At 37.7% G+C, this 22,229-nt stretch overlaps 1 protein-coding gene across 1 annotated transcript in view; it reads right to left on the bottom strand.

Moving 5' to 3' along the window:
- LOC104528628 (histone-lysine N-methyltransferase NSD2-like) overlaps window positions 1-22,229 on the bottom strand; it is a 35,848-nt gene that overhangs the window by 8,053 nt on the left and 5,566 nt on the right. The window contains exons 2-5 of the mRNA XM_010172685.2: window positions 11,860-12,025; window positions 6,225-6,391; window positions 5,365-5,856; window positions 59-203 (exon numbers count right to left, since the gene is read on the bottom strand). Coding sequence (XP_010170987.1) covers window positions 59-203; window positions 5,365-5,856; window positions 6,225-6,391; window positions 11,860-12,025 — 970 coding nt within the window. The remainder of the gene's footprint in view (window positions 1-58; window positions 204-5,364; window positions 5,857-6,224; window positions 6,392-11,859; window positions 12,026-22,229) is intronic.

Raw genomic sequence — 22,229 nt, 5'->3', positions numbered from 1 at the left:
TAACACCACTATGTATATCAAATTTAGTTAGAGTACACTAGCACAGTTTTACGTTTACCAGAGTCTTCTTCAGATTTGGGAGAGGTCACTATGGCAAACTTTGTGTTATAGCGAGCTTTCTGTTTTTCACTAAGCATGTTCCACTGCGATTCGAGCAATTCTTCAATCTCCTCACTTGAAGCATCTGGATGTTCAGCAACCACCTATACATGCAGAAATAGGGTTGTATTAAAAAAACAGGTGACCACCGAAAAGAATGGTGTACATACTTCTATCGCTTTGGAAAACTGGATACAAACAAGTTATCTTAATATTTCTGCTGTAGACAGAACTAGATTAAAACCTTCTGTATCCAGTTTTTCTTTGAATAACTACTTCTCTCTCTCCATCGCCAACAGCAAATCTCTTAGCATATTCAGAAGCATTAAGAATCATTTTGGAAGTATCTATTTGTCTTTTAATGTTCAAAAAAAATGGAGTACGTGTAAATCTTGTCTTGTGGTCATTAAAAAAAAGTTGTACTATTTCTTGATGAAGTTTAAACCTATATATCACAAAAGACAGACAAGCAATATTGGACTATATGTTTGCCTACAAAGACATCCATCAGTTCACAGGAAAACTCATTAAACATTGAACTCATTACACTTATCTCAGCAGAGAGATTTACTCAAGCTAGGATCTGATGCAATGTATTCTTGTATTAATTCATCATTTTATACTACGTATATGAATATTAGAAACTCAAAAAGCTGTGCATCTTTTCTTAATAATATGAGCACGACACATAATAGCCATCGACATGGAATTTAAGACAGTTTCTAGAAGTTTATTCAACACGAACAGAAAATCCACTATTAAAAACAAAGAAAAAAATCCTCCAAAACCCCTTCAGTATTCCCATAATTCTACTGAAGGAAAATCAGATTTGATTAATCATATAAATCAGAAAGCTCTCAGATTGTACAATCTACAGAAATGAAACAGTAGCTTTAAAAACAGTTCTTCTCATTTCATTATCCAGCATTCTCCAAAATCCTATGACCAGAGTGATGCAACCAATACCCCAAAATCATGGAGCAAAATAAATCTAGGCCAAGAAAGCCAAGTGTTCAAACAGTAACACCATTCAAGAGAACAGAAATACAAATTCTCTGTGATGAGTGGAAATAACGAAACCTAATTTCTTAGAACTTAGTGTCTTAAAATTGCATTTCCTGTTGCCAAACAAGAGACAAGAGTGACTGAAGCTTCTCCAGGGCTTAGAATAGTTGTAGTACCTTCCTTCCATCGGGATTATGCAGTGCCTAGCAGGGAAATTCATGCTGTATTTTTTCCCCTAGAAGACTACTAAGAGTTCTCTTGCTTCTACCTGGCACAACCCATCTCCATAAAGCTTGGAGAACAAAACTACGTTTGGAGGCCTCAAAGTTTGATGAAAATCCAACAAAAGTTATTGAGGTGGGAGAATATAGATAGACCCACAAGATACCCCTCCCACAAATCTAACTTCTTTAGGAAAAGAAACAAGCATCAGTTTTGCCCGTTGCCGCTAAGCGTACAGTGCACTGTGCCCAGCTAGGGCACAGAGCTCTTTAACTTTGTTTGTACAAATGAGATACAGTTCAACATCACCTCCAGTCCCAACAAAATACAAATAAAACCAACTTTGAGCTGACTACGAGTGCTGTGAAATGACAAGCAAAAGACACTCATGGCTCTTAATGGTTGCAAAGGAGGCCTCCAAGGAAAATGCCCAGCAGTCTTCTCCAGTCTTCACACTGTAATGCTCAATCCTGGCATACATACTGGAAATGACGTACCGGGTAGCTTGATGTACACCAAAGTCATGCACTTCTCCCAGGTACTTATTCTAAGTCTAACTATGCTACGGAACACATGTAAGATCTTTTATTGGATCTGGGAATTAATATCACTATAAGTGTGGAAAACATGGTAATGAGACCAGACACGTCCTAGCCCATCCAAGCAAAGCGTACTGCTTTCGCTCTTCTTTGTCCTGATGTTCAACAGCTCCTTACGCATACAGAAATCTTCAACTGCAAACCCGACTAGTGAAATTATTTCTTAATTTACCTCAAAGCAGGATCAAGGCCCAAATCAATGAGTTAACATAAACAGTATAGCTATCTGCCTCTCACTGAACAATTCCTTTATCTCAAGTCAGACCAAGGATTTACTGTGGTTTTATTTCACAGAGGAAGTGCACAAGAATGACAATGGTACAAAATATATCTTTACTCCTTTCGTAACAGCACAAAATACTTAATGCATCACTACAACCATGGAAGTGTTCCAAGCTTTCAATGCCTCCTCCCTCAGGGAAGCACGCCTCTTCAATAATTAAAAACATTTTCATAGAATCATAAAGGTTGGAAAAGACCTCCAAGGTCATCAAGTCCAACTGACAACCCAACACCACCATGTCCTGATGTGCCCTGTCTACATGATTTTTGAACACTTCCAGGGATGGTGACTGCACCACTTCCCTGGAAAGCCTGTTCCAATGCTTGAGCACTCTTTCAGTAAAGAAATTTTTCCCAATATCCAATCTAAAACTCCCCTGGCACAACTTGAGGCTGTTTCTTCTCATCCTATCAACAAGTTACTTGAGAGACCAACACCCACCTCGCTACAACCTCCTTTCAGGTAGTTGTAGAGAGCAATAAGGTTTCCACTCAGCCTCCTTTTCTCCAGACTAAACAATCCCAGTTCCCTCAGCCGCTCATAAGACTTGTTCTCCAGATCCTTCACCAGCTTCATTTTTGGCAGCAGTTTGCCTTCTTTTTCCAGCATTTCATCCAGTCTTCCAGCAGCCATAATTTATTTCTAAAAATTTCAACTATTCATCACCCTCCTATCCCCAGAAAAAGTAATGAAAAAGTCATTAATAAAACCAAACTGATATATGAATCCTACTACCATACAAAGCTGGACTCCAAGCAAGACACAGCAGAAACAGCTCTACTTTCAAAAGATCTTGTGATTATTATAGGCCCCAAAAAAGAAGTCTTGAGTCCACCCCTCTATTATAGGCCCCAAAAAAGAAGTCTTGAGTCATTCCTTTCTATTCACTCCTACCCCTACCCAAGCCTAGGAGCCAGGGAGCCTCTTCTGGATCCATCATTTTCCTTTCTTCTAAGTTTCTATATTCAAATACTAAAGTAGCCAAACACTAAACTCTCAGATGCCACCAACACAAGTAGCTCAAAACCAGATCTGTTTTTCAGTCATTATCACTACTACTAAAGCATGAGAACATCTACAACAGCAACAGAACAAACTCTGTGATGGAAAGCAAACCATGCAAGTTGAACCAGATAAGCCTAACAGAAGAGTAAACTCCAAATACAATCTCTACCTTCCACCAAAGGCACAAAACTGCCATTTTAAAAGCGACGTGACAGGCTGGAAGTGTTAATGAAACTCAGGTAACAGGTTCTGTGCAAGAAACATGAATATCTAAAATGGTATTCCCTCACTTTGCCAGTTAACTTTGAATCCAGAGAAAGACAGGTCCTACTGATCAGTTAGAGGGACTGTTATCTGCAGTTACAGGCAGAAGTGCTTCTGTACCTTTTAGAATGGGGCACACAATCAGGTGGATTTGGATTTTCATGACTGCTCTTATTCAAAGGTATTCCAGGCAGAATGGTAGGATGTCCTCTCTATATGTAACTGAAACTTACTTCCTTCTACTCGAACCTTTGTGCAACATCAGCCACTATCATCACTGTGATTTTCAAGTTTATGCAAATTTTTCAGTTTCACAAATGACACTGAAGACAAAGCAATTCCTCACTGCCAAATACTGTAATAGTTGTAATATTTTCCATCTAATAATTTTAGAATTACAGTATAACCATAGTAGGGAACGAAGCTTGATAACTGGCACAGAAAATAGAAACATAACATCAGAGACTCAGCATGTCCATTCTGTGGTAAGATATGTTTGGTTAAGAGTCCATAAAATCAGTCATAATAATCTCATTTCTTCCAGAGTAGTATCATCATGTCTCTCAATATTGCACAAGACTTCTTGCTGCCTACATTAAAGGCCAAGGAAATTCCCCCTGGCCACTACACAAGACATAATGTTGCTTATAGAAGAACTGGAAATAGAACTCGGGTCTCTCAAACATGAGACAGATGATTTACCCATACAGCTTTTCATAAGGAATATGTGAAAATCTGTATTTAATCATCTGGCTACAAAACCCTTTCCTTTCTGAAGCCAGTGAACTGAACTGCCAATGCTTTTCTCAATTTAACCAAAGCCACTAAAAGGTATATGTAACACTGTGTTCATTTTCATTCTTAATATCACCTTAAGTTGCAATGACCTAAAAAGATCCTAAGTTGAACCACAACTAATTGACTTCCATACAACAGAATCTGGTTTTTTTCAATGTTGCTTTATAAAGTTTATATCTATTAACGCTTTCTAAAACAAGTATCTTACAACAAAGTCAACTGTTCAGTAGCTAAAGACTGTGACAAAGTCACCACTAATTTTCTGGTTCTTCTGTGGATATTACGGAATAGTACAACTACAAGGAAATAGGACAACTCGTGCTTCTTTCAGTGCACGGAACTGTACTGCAAATGGAGCAGAGGCTTGTACGGAGGAAAAATAATGGTCATGATTTTAAAGTAATGAGCTAGAACACCAGTACTGCCTTTATACTTTAACAGTCTTCCCAAGAAGTGTTGATATTAAGGTATTTATTTATTGTACCTTGTTTTGGATTGTAATCCTCTCCAAGACGACCTAGCTTCTGTCCCAGCAGACTGCACACTGACAGTGATTTTCACAAGATTTGGTAACTAGCTTCTTTTGAAGCTCAGTAAAAGATTCTAGATAGGTAAATATTTTGAGGAGTTCAAAGACAAGGGAACACACCAAAGGAATTGGGCCACATCTTCAGAAAAAATGTACAAGCTAACTACAAGTACATTGCCATAAACAGCACAACCTTTCTTATATTTGCCTGAGCATATGTACACGTATCTACTATATTTTAGATACATTTAAAAAAATATGGCTAATACAAAGGACTATTAGATTATGCAGGAAGATACTAACAAGACATGCTTGAAGTTCAATGGTATTATCACTAACTTGTTTATATTGCTCATCTACATTTCTCTCTCTCTCTCTCTCTCTCTTTCTTTCTTTCTCTGTTTCTGTCTAGACTAAAATTTGACGCAGGCACACCTTGTCAAGCCCACAGGTATTATGGATTCTACAGTAACAACTACTTTTTGTCAACTAAAGAAGTTTCTTTTAAGTACAGAAATAAGAAGAGGAATCAATGACAATAACAGCTAAAAGAGACTAACCTCATCTCTGTGCTTCTGACAAAAAACCAGAAACTGAGATACTGCATCGCCCTTTCTGCTTCGTGGAGTAGATGCTGCAGTTTTCTTTCTGTTGAGAGGGGAGCCTATCCCTCTTTTGGATTCTGCCTGTTCAGATGACTTTTGAGGAGTAGTATTCTTAGTCCCCAACTGACTGCTTTCTTGCATATCATCAGTGGCAGACAATTTTGATGTCCTTCTCCTCCTCTTGTTAGGAATGCCAGACTCCCTCATTGATTTCAGATTTTCAGTGGTTTCTTCGTTCGAGTAAGATGACTCATCCATCTCCTCTAACGGTTCCACAGCAATACCAACTTCCTTTGCCACTCGAGGATTAAGATGAGGTCTGTCCCTAACATAGATGAAGGTGTACTTGGCCTTCCGTTCTTCCACTGTCATGCCTACTGCTTCACTTGCTTGCTTAACACCCATCTCCCACTGCGGCCGCAGCTTCCCTGGAACAGGCTTTAACATCTGCAAGGTAAGATGACAGTGTGAGAAGTTTGCCCACCTTTGATTTCAAAATGCCAACATTAACACAAAACTATTCCAAGAGACTAAGTGTAATGTATAATGATAATTCAGACATTCAAATGGAATTGTATTTGATAGTACTGATACCATGCATGAATCAACGGCAAAGCAGAAGGGTACTGATTTTTAGTAAGTGAGAAATAGTGTAAATCATCCCATCCTTTGCATATGTAAGTGAAATACAAGACTACAAGCCTTTGTAAGACAAGCTATCTTTAAAGCTTTCTAAAGTATCTATTTATATCCATACATATCTGTAACAGTAAAATAAAAAGCTGAAAATCTTGTCTCATTTGGTAGCCTCTTACCTTTATTTTCTCTGCTTTAGTGAGGGCTTGTTTTGCACTCTCCTGGCATAATTGTTCAAACTGGTCTTTTTCTTTGAAGGGCACAAGGCTCTTTTCAAATATCCAGGCTCGCTCTGGGGCATCTCCAAAAAACTGAACATGATATTGACGAAAACTCTTTTTCTGTCCTGAAAAATAAAAATGAATCTATTTAAGATACAACTTAGGTTGTTCTCTGCACTTTCAGACTTGGAAGTCTTTTATAAGCTGCTATAGTTACAAAAGACAAAAGCACAGTAAAACTGGTTAACCTTTCAAAAACCCACTTAACCAGCTTGAAAGTCTCTGAGCTATCATCTATGAAATTTTACACAAAAGCCTAATAGTTTAATTCCAAACAAGAACATGCTTTGCTAAATTAACTCGTTACAATCATCTGTCAGTGCTTTCCACGTATATTAAGTTATATGTAGGCACGAGTGTTTCAGAAATGCTGCATTTGAAAAAGTTTCCAAAGCTTGGATAGCCTGTGCATTCATCTCTGATTCACCTAAACTTTATCTTTTAATATTCTTGAAGAGAAACATCTACTTTTACCTAGTTTTAACACTTGCAATCACAACTTCATCTTAACCAAGCTTTTAAGGAATCGAAGCAAGAAATAAAAAAGATTTGGGGGGTAGAAGGGAGAGAAGGGAAAGCAGGAAAATAAGAAAACAATTCTGAAACCTAGACAAGAAACATTCATTCTTTTAAGACTGTAAAGAGGAACACTGTCTCACTGTAGTAAGATACAGGAATACAACCTTCCCCTCCTAAAGTTCTCAGCTATTCTACAGTGAAGGGAGGAGACAACACCTCCAAAATTCACCAGAGTTCATAGTTAACAACAAACTTCTAAAAGGCAGAGGTAAGAGAATCAGATTTAAGACATCCTCTAGCATCTCCTTCACTAAAACTCACAGATTTGTTGTTTAAGTGTTCAAATTAGGGTCTCATTTAAAGATAGAAGAGGTTTTAACTATAATGACTTTTGTGTCTGTAAATTCAGTCCTAGAAAGGGATCAGTTACCCCCCTGTCTTGGGTTTGTGTCTGTGTGTGGGGCCATTTTTGGTAGTAGAGGAAGGGGCCACCTTGTGATAAGCTTCAAAGCTCCCCTGGCTCCAAGGCGTAACCCCTCAGCCCAGGCTGAGCAATGAGCACTGGAGAAACATCTCTGCGAATCCATATTTGTGAGGGGAAGGACTGTCCTGAAAAGGAGCAGATCCCCATGTGTAGGCCATGGAGGACTCCATGCTGGAGCAGAAAAGCTGAGCCTGAGGGCAAGTGTGATGGAATTGAGACCCTGAGAGTTGATCAATGCCAGAGCAGGGGTGAGGATGGGTGCTGGACCCAAGGTCTGTCTGCAGCCTGTGGATGTCCCCATGCCGGAGCCAGGAGCTGAGCCCAAAGAGGTCCATGACTCCATGGGAAGCTCTGGAACATCTTATTCCTGGACTTCCATGCCAGGAAGAGCAGCAGAGGTGAACTGACTGAACCCCCATTCCCTGTCCCCTGTGCCACTGCGGGGGAGAAGGTAGAGTAATTAGGAGCAAAGTGATTTGAGCCCAGGAAGGAGGGAGGGGTGCGGGGAAGGTGTAATAAAGATGCATTACTTAGATGAAATGGCAATGACTTAAATTGATTTTTCTTCCCCAAGTTGAGTCTGTTTTGCCCGTGACCATAACTGGTGAGTGATCTGTCCCTGTCCTCATCCTAATCTATGCCCTTCTGTTGTGACTCCCATCCCATCTCACCGGGTGGGGGGAGTCAGTGCAGGACCGCATGGTCCTACTGTGGGTCAAACCACCACACTCCCCTACTATGTTCTTCAAGGTGCCATCACATTAGAACATCTAACATGTAGTCTGGGAGGAAGAGGAAGTCAAGTAAGGATGTCTACCCAGTTAGAACAAATAACAGTCTCAGTTCTCCATTACAGATGTCTTCAAACTAGGTCTTCTTCAAACGAGGCCTAGATTTTGCCAGGTTATTCATACACTGCATATCTTCTGTGTTAATGGGCAAATACATCTAGCTGATTGCCTCATGCACTATTATTACTGGGGTTTCCAGACTTAGAAAGAACTTTCTTTTCAATCCAGTAGTCTAATACATGTTCCAATAAAGCACAGGCAGGAGCAATTCACTCGCTCAGTAATTATTTTGTCCTCATGAAGAAAATGTTGCTTAACTAGGGACTACTGAGCTCCAATGACTTAATCTGTCTACAATGAAATAAAGGATAGGTGGGTTTTTTTTATTATTTTACCAGGATGCCCTAACTCCAGATAGAGGGATGGCACAGACTACATTCACAACCACCTGTAAAGATCTGACTCTGAGCAGCCAATAGCCCAGTTCCAAGAAGAGACACTCTATTCCTTTTACAATATAATGCTGGACAGCTGTAACTGTCTCATTAAGGACTCTAAATAATAGTGCCTCCCACTAGAATCTCTGAATCTATTTGTGAATTTTCAGATATCTTCTGTGGGCTGAATTCATATTAATGCTCCTGGATAACATAACAGAATTCATTAAGAGTTGTTATAGACAGAGACATAATTTTTGGCTCACAGAATCTTGGAACCACTAGTTATTGAAGGCTTGGGAGAGTGTTCTGGGGACCCACCATTATTCCTTGTTTTTTTCTGTATCTTAGTTTCTGTGGTTGACCACAGTCACTCACAGGATATTGAATACGATGGAGCTTTAGTCTGACTCAGTATGGGACTCCTTACATGAAAGTGTACATCCTGCAAGTTGAAAGTTAGGAAGTTTTCTCAAGCCTAATCAGCTGGAATGACGAGATCAAGTATTAGCATCCAGAAATCCAGGTTGTTTATAAACACTGTTAATCCTAATCCTAGAAATGAGAAACACAGAGACCTAGCTGAGTATTTCTACAACCCCCCAGATAAAAGAACTATTCTGTTTGGATCAGGAGACTTTTGATAGTGCCTCAATAGTAAATAGTAGGTGGAAGATAATACAAGACTGGAAACAAGTACTGATAACAATACACACATCAGTGTGCATTTACTAGTTATGATGGCTGCCCAGACCTAGTCAAAACTCCTGAAGGAAAAAGGCAGGCCCCAACAACTCCAGAGCAAGTATCAGAAATTAGCATCATCCATATTATTTCAGAGAGATGGAAGTTAACATCTCAAAGTACGTGGGTTCTTCCTTCTGTTAGTACTCCACAGTCTGCATTCAGACATATGACACTGGTTTTTGCTAGATCTATTTCCATAGCTTCTTATAAAAGCTACTAGAGATTCTTGATAATGAAACATAAACCTTGCTCCTTTCAAGAAGCAGAGTAATTCAGTTAGGAACAAATAAACAGCTTTATTTCTCTCAAAATCCAGCTCTTTATCTCACAACCAACCTAATAAACCAAAGACTAAAACCACAGGGACTGCTACAAGAAAAAATTGTCTGAGGAGTCTATAATAAACATTCTAGCAATTATATGAATGCTTGAAAGGGTTTTCAAGAAGCCATTTAGTTTACTACCAACATTGAGTCTAGCTATAATCCTAGAGACACTCATTCAAGTTGTTCTTAAAAATCTCCTATGAATGAGATCCCACCATTTTTCCAGGCAATCCACCCCAATGCTTCACTATCTTTATCCATTCCAAGTTCCTCTTAATATGTAGTCTAAATATTCATTGCTACTAAGCTCTCCTTCCCAGAACAAGAAGAGCTCATGCCTTTTCGTCTTTGCATGTAATTTAAGTTATTTAAGGCCAGTTACTGGGTTCTCCTTCAGCTCCTCCTTGTCAGACTAATCAGCCCCAGTTCCTTCTGTCTGCCCCTGCAGGTAGACTCCTAGATTTCTGTTTATGCTGTACTCAGAACCTTCTCTGTTTGGTCTCAAAATGAGATGACCCAAATAGGAAGAAAAGAACAAAGTACTTCTGGTGAGGCCACACTACCACTGGAAAAGCAAAAGATCTACTTCATGCCTTTTATAAGCAGCACTATTAATTTATGTAAGTGTGACTTCGGTCTTTCTGCAGAGAAAACGTCAATTTTTATTACAACTCTGTGAAAATTAAGTTTTCCATTTATTTCCCAGCTTGATCAGCTACTACTGTTAAAACCCAACACTTACTCCTACTTAACTGCATTTTTTTTTCAGACTACACCTCCAAAGTGTCAAGATTATTCTGATCTCCAATCCTAGATGTTTATAGTCCCTCCACACTGGAAATTTCTAATTCCAATGCAAGTTCTATATGTATATTCTAGTTCATTTTCCAAGTTCCCAATGTAACCCTTGAAAACTACATAAAAACAAAACCACTCCTTTCCTAGACTTGACAATACATAGTTGAAAGCTATTGCAATCTCTAGTGACAAGTAAATGCCCTACTCTGTTCATAAAATCAGAAGCTGATACTTTTGCTTGATCTAATAAAATATATTAAAGTACTTAGAAGCATAAATATCAAAACAAAGTTATGTGCCCCTACTTTGGTTTGATATTCCTGTTAACTTCTTGCTCTTCTCCTTAATCTGCAAGTTTTCTGGATTTCATTTTCAGGTTTTCTAAATTTTCAGTATAGTTTGGCATAAACATAGTAAAAAATAGTTTACATCATTCAGCTGGGGTTAAAGCTAGCGAGGGATGCAATGTGCAGCAAGAAGATTTTCTGCAAATACAACAGTAGCAAAAGGAAAGCTAAGGAATGCTCACTGGGGCAGGAGACTTAATGACAAAGGACACAGGAAAGGCTGAGCTACCAGCCAGTCACTGGAACAAGTTGCCCAGAAAGGCTGTAAAGTCTCCATCCTTGAAGACATTCAATACTTGACTGGACAAGGCCCTGAGCAACCTGCTCTAACTTGGAGACCACGTGACTTGTAGACGTCCTTTCCAACCTATATTACTTTATCATTCTACAATCAGCATAGAGAAGCCTCAAAAGTTTCAAGTACCAGAACAGAGAATAAAGCAGCAAATGAGATTAAGAAATCATACAGATCTCGACTCAAAAATTTCATTAACACATGGTAGCCCCTCCATTTAGAATCAACTTATGTAGTCTGTAGATAACAGTATTGATTTTATGAATCACAGAAAATTTAGCTGCCTGGATTACGGATGCTTTTAGTAAAGCATAATCATCAGGATGAATCAACTTATGTAGTCTGTAGATAACAGTACTGATTTTATGAATCACATAAAATTTAGCTGCCTGGATTACGGATTGCTTTTAGTAAAGCATAATCATCAGGACTATTTAATTCCCATGAGCTTTCAATAAAATTTTTAGCCCATATCATTTCTCCAAATATTTCCATAAAAACAATGGAAAGTACCATCAGATAATTTTTTAATAAGACTCCATACAGTTTCACAGATCACAATTTTGATATCTTTCAGAGAATGTTCAGAGTTTAAAAGACAGTGGGAAAAGAGATCCATTTGCTATATCCTCAAGAATAGTGTACATGATTTTAACATTCCTCTTGTCAACAAGGAGCTGATTCAATTACTGATACAACTGAACAGATAAAATGAAGAACAGCATTTTCCCAAAACAGTGGTTTTGTATACCTGAAAAAATCCGCATATTTGTAGCATCACTGACATACCTTTTAGTTTAGTGTAAGAATGGAGAACGGGATCAGCAGAAACCATACATGGCCACCATGGAAAACCAGACACTTTTGACCACACTAGATCGCCTATATTATACTTCAACAGATGCACTTTGTCTTCTTTGACGGTACTTTGAGTTGGATCTCTCTTAGCAGGAGCCTTAAAAGACAAAAAAAGAAAAAAAAACCCAAACCTATCACCATATTTCTTCAGACATGCACTAGGATTACTAAATAGCACACAAAAATAAACAACAAACTACAGTTCTTGTTCTGTTTAAACATTCTCATTATATGTAAAAACACAGAGTGGTAATGGAAGGACAGAAATAAGAGACAGTTCACCAGAATAAAGAGCCATCATGTTTGCTAACAAACAATAATTATATTTCATGTGTAATAAAACTTCAAGTCATAATTTTTGTTCTCTCACAGCAAAAAAAAATCCAAGTTTGATTTATGTTTTTGGTTTTAGTTAGAAATATCAGCAAGCAAGCTGTGGTTTGCCTTTATCTTTTCAAATAACTGGTGAGAGACCATCAAGAAGGCTTACTTTAATTTCAAACATATTGAGCACTGGACGTAGATGTGGAAGAGCCAACCTCCCTCTACACGGAGTATTATTCATCAAGTTAAGCCCTATACACATAAATGTGTTCTTAGATTTAAAAAAATATAAATAAAATATTCCAAACTAGAATAGACTGAAATACTGTATTTATGTCTGAAAAGAAACTACATAAATTAACAGTTTAAAAACCCAAACTCTGCATCTTTCAGCTGTCTTTTTACATACAGGAATCTGACATGAACCCTTCCCCACACCCTTTGGTAAGTTTTTTGGGGTTTTTTTCTGCTGTTTCAGTTCTAGCAGTAAAAGTTTGTGAGTGCTCAGCTGATGACACAAAGCTTTTTTAATTATTGGAAAACAGTTACAGAACTATTTCCACTTCAAGGGATAGATTTAACTACAAGGCAGTTTTGTGTTCCCCTATAACAGACACGCATCTTTCCTGCATCATAACAAAGTTCAGCAACACAGACATCTATTCACCAACTAAAACCATTTCATGGTATTAGTTACATTTTGTCTTTTTGGCTTCATCTGTTCTATTTGATAAAAACAATGAATGCCTTTATCTAGGTAAGTACTAGCTCTGGATGTAAGAAAGCACAGAATGTGTCTCATTACAGAGATCTGTTAAAAACAAACAAACAAACAAACAAACAAAAATTTATCTTTAATTTGCTTTTTCATTTTTCTAGTACCAAATTTATGTGCAACATGTTATATCATTCACCTTGCATAGTACCAGCTCAACATACAGAAGGCAGACTGGAGCTTCAGGCTTTCAGTGGACTTAATGTTAGAGCTAGAGCAGAAGAATGTTTCAGTTAAAGTGGCAAGAGAAAGAAAGAACACCTAAGGAAATCAGGAACCTAGAATGGGGAAACAAGTATTTGAAGCATTATGATGAATCAGAGTAGATCAGGTTACCTTGTACGGATTTTTAAATCTGGATACTACCATAACTAATTATACATTATTTTCTGAGTATAAACAGCAAAAATCTTTGACATGCTGCAATAGCATAGGGATTTTTTTGGCAACTCACAGAGGCACATTCAATCAAAAACCCTCAAGCTTAATGTACTCAGAAAATCCTTTCCTCAAAGCTTTTAAAGCTATGCCTGGTAAACACACATGATACTATGTCATCTGATTGTTAGGGACAGTTACTCATCCAGTGATTCAATATTTCTGATGAATTCAGACTTGGTTCATGTGCCTCCAGCGAGAGCTATGTCCCCATGTCTCAAGGTTTTTGGCTCTCGAAGGATTCTGTAAGGCTGTCAGAAAACCCCTCCCGCTGAGCCTGCCTCAAGTCCAGCACTCTCAATAGACCTAAAAGATTCCAAGCAGATGTGAAAAATCAAATGCTCCTTCTAGCAGTTAAACATGACATGAAAAGTTAAGCTTGAAAGCTAAAAATTAAGAAATATATACGCTGAGAACACAACCTGAAAAACACTAATCCTAACACACACAAACCGAGTTCAGCATTTAAACTAAATAGGTGGGATGAAAATATTTTTCAGTGAGTTAACTTTTCAGAAATGTAAAAGTTACTCAGGATTCTGGACCTCATTTTTAATTTATGAGTCCCTGTATTTTACAGAAAGTGCAACTAAGCTGCAAAGATTTATGACTACAGTCTGAGAAGGAGCTGGCTAGAATAATGAAAAGGATCTAGCAATGCTTCTTATTGCAGCATAATCTAAAAAGGGTGGCAGTACAGGGATCAATATCACATTTCAATATATCTACAAACACTTCACAGATTTTAAAAATGCCCAGAATTCTTTTACTATACTGGATCATGATGAAAAAATTGAAAATGACACACTGATAAAACCTGCAAGGTTTATCTATACACCACCTTCTGTATTTATGTTTCATTTTATTGATAAAATGTGTATACTTTAAAAGAATGGCAAATTACAGCACAGAATTTTATAGAAATAATTTTTTAAGAGCTCTCATATGAGGTTATTTAAAATCCTATAGAAAATATCACCATGAACTCACTCACTTCCACCTTACTTTCCCACATCATTCTGGTTAAATTTGTTTTTCTCATTCTGGGAATTACTCTGATTTATTTAATAGGTATCTGAGACAAGCAGCTGTAGGACTCAACAGTCTCTTCAATACTTCCTCTCAAAACCATTTTTTTTTGCAAACCACCAGCAAAGCATTAAATTTTAAGTATTTAAATTGTTTAAAAACATCAGAAAATGCTAGATACTGGAAGGCAGTCATATGCACAGATTTTACTTCAGTATCTGTGTTGGGTTTTTTAAATTATTGATGGGATAAAGAGAGCATTTCTAAACAAATCTGCCACCCAGTCCCCTGATGACATCTATGTTCTCATAGGATGAAAGCTGAAGCTTCCTTATGAGACACTTTTACTCTCTGCAATTTTTAAGAATAGGAAATCACCATTCAAGTTACAAAGTGGCACAGAAAAAGCCATTTGTCTTGCAGGTTTTTTTCCTCCAGCAGAAAATAGGAATTGTTGTTTGGGCAAATTTTGATTCCCAACAATATGTAGTCAGACTGAACAGGGCATCTGACTATGCACCCATGAAGGATGGAGAGGCAGGACTGGAAGTGCAGTGGGTGGTCTGTGTGAACACAGCAGGAGACAGGTAATACCTCCTCCTGCAAGAGCTGATCAATTCTTTCTGTGATAATACTTAAGCAAGCAAATTAAGATGGGAGACTCTTGGTTTAGAGCACAACTGTAAAGCAAGGGAAGCTCACAAAAAATCAAATATTTTATAACACTGTCCCCTCAATTTTCTTCTCTTTGTGTCTTTTTGATGACTTCTTATTTCTTTAAATTGTTCTAATTTCTAATTAGATCTCCTGCACATAAATGTCGAAGTAAAGCCTGTTGGGCTTTCTGTGCTGCAGAGGAGCACAGAACAGACTTTGCTTGGAGTCACTGCTGGACTGCTCTGCATGTGCCCACTCCCCTCACCTGTTACTGTGCTTTTGACAGAAGCAAACACATACACATTTAGTTGCAGAATCTCCTTTCTCTCTCCTTCGTTATAGGCAAGCTTTGCAGCCTCTGAGACAGCTACTACCTCAACTGCCTTCCCTCCAAAATTTAAATCAGTTAAGCTAAACAGAAGAAGGAAACAGCTTGTTATCACATTTATTTTCTACTTTAGGAATGAATTCCTGTTGGGTTTTTTCCCCCCTTTCAAACACTAGACTGCAGAGAAGTTACGTAAATGGACAGTCAAAGCTTGGGTGAGGAGGTGATGACTCCCACACAGACCAGTGTGTAATGAAAGACTTGCTCTGAAAGGCACTTAGGTCTATTTTAAGATTATTTTGTCCAGGTGGGTGCAGAGTGTGGAATGGAGTAATTTCCTCAGTGCAAATGAGTGTTTCTGTGAGAAATTATGCCTTGAAGAGTACCAGCATCCTTAGAACCTCATCTGGGCCAGCAGCTGCAACAGGCTGAGAAGGATCAAAGAAGAAAAGAAAATTTAACATGCCTTTCCTCTTCCCTTAACATTTCACAGATTTATTTGTCACTTCTCTCAGCACTTTCATAAGCAATGAGTGACAGGCAGGTTGATAAGAGTTTATGACACTGCCATCAGCATTCTACCAGCCCAAAGAAGTGGCTTGGCCACAGAAAACATTAGTATTTAATTAGCTTTGCCTACATCTGATCAAAAGAATCCAATCAGCCTCCATTTAGTTCTGATCTGACTAATGATTATGAGGAGACAAGAACACACCATGAGTGACGGGTAATTTTAAAGCTTAAAACTATCTCAACCAAAGAAAAATGCATTTAAGGGAAGTGTATTTACTGTACTGACAGCTTTAGGTTTGTTTAGAGACTGTTATGAAAACACCATGATGAGTGTTGAGTAAATAAAGGTAATTTAAAAAGAAAAAAACGCCTAGAAGGCTTACTAAGTGGTGTCAGCCTGAGATAACTTTATCCCTTTAAAACTGATCAGTGGTAGAGATACTAACATCATTATCTATTTTGTGTATATACACACATGTGCATACATGTGCAAGGAATTACAATCCCTCAAAATTATTGCAAATTATCTTAACCATCAAAAAGCTATATTTCACTATACAAACTTTGAAAGCTATAGAAATAATTAAAAAAAACTTCACCTAGCTATAAATTGTCAAAAAGGGATTAGACAAAGAACAATGTTGAGACTTGGTGAAGAATACACCACCAGAATTTAATATTGGACAAAGAAAGGAAAGAGAACAGTTAAGACAAGTGAAGACAGTAAATGTTCTCCTCTGTGTAACATAATGGGGAATTACATACTGAACAACTTGCAGATATCGGATATCTCCCTTTCTGTTTTCATTTTCAATTCAGTTCCATTCTGTATCAAAGAACTTCCACTGGACTGCACTATAATAGAAGGCCACGCTACAAACACAGACTGCTGGAGGTCTGCTTGCACTCCACAATGAAAAACAATCTACTGGCATTACAAAGAAACTAAAACAAAATCATAGAGGTCCCTAAACAGAATATATACAATTCAAATGTACTTTGAATCAAAGTTAGAACACACAAACTTAGACAGTCAAACGTATTTCTTTACTATGGAAAAGATAACATTGCTTGCTGACCAAAACCACCTGTTTTTCTGGTCCTGCTATCTACTTGTGCTGTGTTTCATCCCCTAATACTCATATTTTCTATCACGGAGTTACGTAATAAAAATAAGAATGTTTTGTCTTCTCTTGCCTCTCTATCAAGACAGCAAACTAAGGAAGTCGTAGAACGAACTCCATTCCTTTCAGAGGTTCAGCAGAAGCTGTAGGTTTGTCTAGCAAAAAAGGGAGCAGCTGAACATAAAAGATTATTTTTGTAATGTTGTTCTGACACTTGAATTCACCACTGACTAAGGACACTATAAGCAAGCAAAGAAAGTATGGAATAGGACAACAATTCCACGTGTTTCTTCCTTGAAAAACCACCATCACAGTTACGTTCTTAGGAAAGCTTTTGCTTCCTGAAAAATTCAGGAATTTAATTTGACAAAAACCAAATCACCATTCAGAATTCAGGCAAAGGAACGGAGGGATGCAGCTGTGCTCTCAAAGACTGATGCCCTCTCATTCAGGACAGAGAAATGGCTTCTCCCTCTGTGACTAAGGACAAAAAAAATCTCAGAGTCAGATCACTTCAAAAACAAAAATTACAACTACAGCTGATTAAAATCTATGCAAAACCCTCAATATACACTATTGCTTCAAATCACAGAATCACAGAATGTTGGGGATTGGAAGGGACCTCCGAAGATCATCTAGTCCAATCCCCCTGCCGGAGCATCTTCTGTTAAGAAGTGGCCAGTGCTCATTCTAAATGATTCTGTTTATAGAAATACAGTATCCTCACAAACATAACTGCCTTAGTGGTTTTGTTTGTTTGTTTTTTTCCCCTAAGATTATAATTCACAGGTTATAGTAAATTTGTTTATCCCAGAAGGACAAGTCCTTAGAGATCCTATGTTTATTCAAACAACTCTCACCTTCTGGGATGTGGGGAAGTACAATTAGATAGTAAACCACAAATAACTGAATGTATTAAGATTAAAAGTAAGTTTTTCCACTTTGCCTTATGATATTCTGTTTATCATCTAGTGGAAGAGTGCTGTGTAATTACATATTCAGCAAACCACTGCCTACAGAGAAAATGTTTCAGGCAGAAGACTAAAGCAGACCCTCACATGAAAATTAAGAGAAAGCACTGAATTATTACTACGAAATGGAGAAGGATGAGGAAACATGAAGAAGCAAGGAGCTGGCAAAGTTTTGTGTTCCATCTTCAGTAAAACAGAAAGACACGCTTCAGTAGAGCATCCAAAGACTGAAGCCCTCAAAAGGCCATTGCATCACCTCTGCACAATTTAATCTGCAACATCCTCATAAAACACACCTTATATTGTGCAGTGAGGTAAAGACTGAAGGGGAAGAGGACTTGGAAAGTCCAGATTAGAGCAAAAATTGAACAAACTATACTGGGGGCTTTTTTGTTAGTTTTTCAGATTTCCGATTGTTTTATACCAAGCCAGAGATTTAACTAAAATCTTCCAAATTTCTGTGCTGGCTGAGGCTCTTTGAAACCAAATAGGTTTATCTTGTGACAATAGGTTTGTTTCCTCCATTTCTTTCCACAAACTCATCTAAAGCAGTTTGTGGACAGCATGTTGAGTATCAACATGCAGGACCCTCCCCTCCAGGAAGGAAAGCAAGCAGAAAAAAGTAAAGACCTGTTTCAGTTTAGACAGAGATTCATAATGTAGATTATGGATTTTAAAAGAAGATAAAAGCTCAAATTTGTGTTTCAAATCAACCACTAACCTCCTGGTTACATGTGAATTCTTTTTTCTGGCTTTGGTTGCCTCATTAGCAAGTCTCCAGCAGATGGTAATTTTTTTTCAGATGCTTTTACATTTAAAAACAAATCTGTCTATCCAAATCAGCAATCTTCCTTTACACAAACACTATATGAGCAAGTATTTTAGAGATAAACTTAACATGGTATTTTAGTAACTAGGACACAACCCTTTTTTCAGAGTAAAGAGTTGAAGAGAAACAGATTAAATCATTCACAGATTGATTCAGTAAGATGCAAGTTCTGGAACACTTCCCAACTCTCAATCTTTCTTAAAAATGTGAAAAACAGTTTCTTTCAGCTGCTTTACTGAATCTCTGCATTTACATTTAGATGACCTCCTAAATTGTAAGTTATTGGCTTATTATTGAAAGGTTCCATGTTTCAGAAATAGGTATTTAAACTACATAAGGCTTGATCAGAATGAATGAAACCTTCTTTTATACTAAGTATTAGAAAAAGATTTTTGCCTATATCCAACTTCTCTAACCTTCACTCACCCTCAAAAGTTTAAACTTTTGATGTGATATCTGGGTTTTAAGACAGTGTAGACAATAGATGCTGCACAAGTCTGGAAAAGCATGACTTGTAGAGCCATGAGGAAGTTTGTCAAGGGAAACAGTTATTTCTGAATAATTTCCATATGAATTTCACATAGGATAACAGAATGAAAGTTAAATCATATCAGAGTACCTACAGATTTTCAGAATGCCATATTCATATGTATTTTGTTATCTGCATATACAATGGTTTCACATACTTGCAAAATCAGAATCTGTATCAGGGCCGTACCCTTATCCTACGTCCTTACAGAGTTCGGTAGGAAAGAGTTTTCCTAAAACACTTTTTAACAGATATCCTCCTCTTGGTAGTGCACAAACATCCAAGGTAGCATGGGTAGATGTTCCGAATCTAATATCTTGGCAGAAAATAGAGAAATTGAAAACCCAGATAATACTGCCAACAGGCAACTAGATTTACAGAACATTGTTTTCTCATCAAGGCAGATAGTTACCTCTACACTTTTTTGCAACAAGAACATTCCTGAAATAATCTGTCTAGGCTGAAATACTGATTTGGCATAAAGGGGCTCTCTATTAGTTAACTAGTAATTTGACATAGTCCAGGTACTACTTTGCCTTTGAGATTAGATCTTCAAAATTAATCCCCCAGGCGTAAAAGGAGGTACAAGAGGTTTCCATGCAGGTTGTGCTGTTACATATACCTAATAGGTCCTCCTCTTCTAGACATGAAATGCAAGAAACAGTATCAGTGGTTTATCAGCCTAAGGGCAAGTTTGGAAAAAAAACTGCCAAAACCCTAACCAGACAGGTACTACCTTGATTTGGAAATGCAGAAGCATATTCCCGAAACATTCCTTATTTTCAGCAATAAAGATGTACAGAAAACCTGGGGAAACCCCAACCAGAAATGCCCCAATCCCGAATGAATATTAAAATAGAGCAGTCATTGCACTGAAACATCATGAAGCACATGATTAAAGTGCTATCAATTCTACAAGAACTAAGATCCCAAACTGTTTTACTTCATCACAAGCATCCTCGACATAACACTTAAGTTGACATTTATTTACCAAAACAAAGAAAACAACAAAAATCAAGCTTTTCTAGCATTAGTTGCTTCCCTGAGGCTGCAGATTCACTTCCCTTCTTCGCTTAAGTGCAACAGGGCTTGTTTAACAACTGTCTGTGCAAGATCCAGTTTTCCCTCTTACACTGGCCTTTCGAAGTAAAGCATTTTTATAAACTCTCTTTGTGAGAAGGGAATTAATTCCTTATTACTGACAACTTACAGTTTCAGACACTGCCTATTTTATGATTCCAAAGAGAACAACTACTATAGGTACTTCAAGTATTCATAAAAAGCAGAAACGTAAATGTTAGCTTGGTTGGATCTATTTATTTATAATAGGAAGATAAACATAGTAATAGACAAACCTAAAAATAGTGTTTGTGAACAAAGATCTCTTTCGGAGGTCTTAAAGTTCACGTGCCCTACATGAAATCCGCTCCAGAACAAGGGAACTTGTAAAGGAGGCCGGTATCACTGTTCCAAGACAGATCAAAATATTTTGCCTTTGCTACTTTGCCTAAGGGTTACTACAAAGCATCTTTCTTTCTTGACAAAAAGGGGCTTTAAAGGCCAGAAATGACATCTGCTACAGATCACAAAAGTTTCCCAAAAATCTGTGTGTAAATCCATTCAAGTAACATAACCCTGAACTGCAGGTCTAACTCTCAGCTAAATAGGAAAGTTAGATGTGTATTATTTTGGTTAAGCAGAACACTGAGCAGAGCAACAGAAAGGCTTCACCATATCTTGGACAGAAGAGCAGTGAAAACAAGCAAATCCCTTGACACATCAACCAGTAATGGTCAATGCAACCTGAAGAGGAGATGCTGAGATGACAGTATTCATTTCAATCATGACACTACCAGTGCAATGACTGAGAATAAGTCTGGTCAGCTTAAAAAACAATTAACCTCTTAACTATGTTATGGCACAAAATCTGCTGTTGAGATGTAAAGGGAAGTTAGTTCTTCCAGAAGATGGCCTGCTCACCACTTTATTTGACCTGTCATTACCACCATAGCGCCCAAAAGACCAAAATAAAATAATAAAAGGCCTGGAATGCACAAACATGAGTGTGAAACAATGCAACAGTTGCTGACATTCTTCAAATCTGAGTTAGATTACATCTGGCCATCTCTTTTCCACAGAAAACTGGCTCAGTGTTCAGAAGCAGTCAAGAATCAATCAAATGCTAAGTATTACTTATAACGAAAAATAATGAAATTGAGAATATAGAAAACCATTAACATGCCACTGTATGCATCCACAAGACAACTGTATCTTGAACATGCTGTACTGCTCTTGTCCCTTGTTCTCAAAAAAAAGGAAAAAAAAAGAAAAAAGAAAAAAAAAAGATATAACAGAACCCAAAGGGCAGGGCAGTTCAAAAAAAGGCTGATAACAAGAAGTAACATTCTGGAATGGCTCCTATAGGTGAAACAATGCACTAGGACTCTTCATGATGAAATTAAAAATTGATCAGGTTTCTGAGGTTTCTGAGAAAATCTATAACACAAGTAATAGAGAAGTTTGTCCATGATCCCCGCTTCTGGTACTATGACAGAATCAAGTCAAACAAGGAGGTGGCAAATTGAAAAGGAAAAAAGAGCTGCTCTATTCATGTCATGAATGCAAAAAGTTCACACTGGCCAAAAAAGAAACTGAAGTCTTCTTCCATGAATTTAGCCATCTACAGCTATTATATATGAAATCACCTGCTCTAGAAACCTCTTGGGTCACAAACTGCTGGAGGCTGAATGTATTCCAAGAGAGCATCACTCCATGATTTGCCAT

Source organism: Antrostomus carolinensis, unplaced genomic scaffold (assembly GCF_000700745.2).
Source record: "Antrostomus carolinensis isolate BGI_N321 unplaced genomic scaffold, ASM70074v2 scaffold19577, whole genome shotgun sequence".
In the NCBI taxonomy this organism is placed as follows: domain Eukaryota; kingdom Metazoa; phylum Chordata; class Aves; order Caprimulgiformes; family Caprimulgidae; genus Antrostomus; species Antrostomus carolinensis.
Note: the sequence above shows the minus strand (reverse complement) of the source record. Positions and strands in the feature narration are given on the sequence as shown.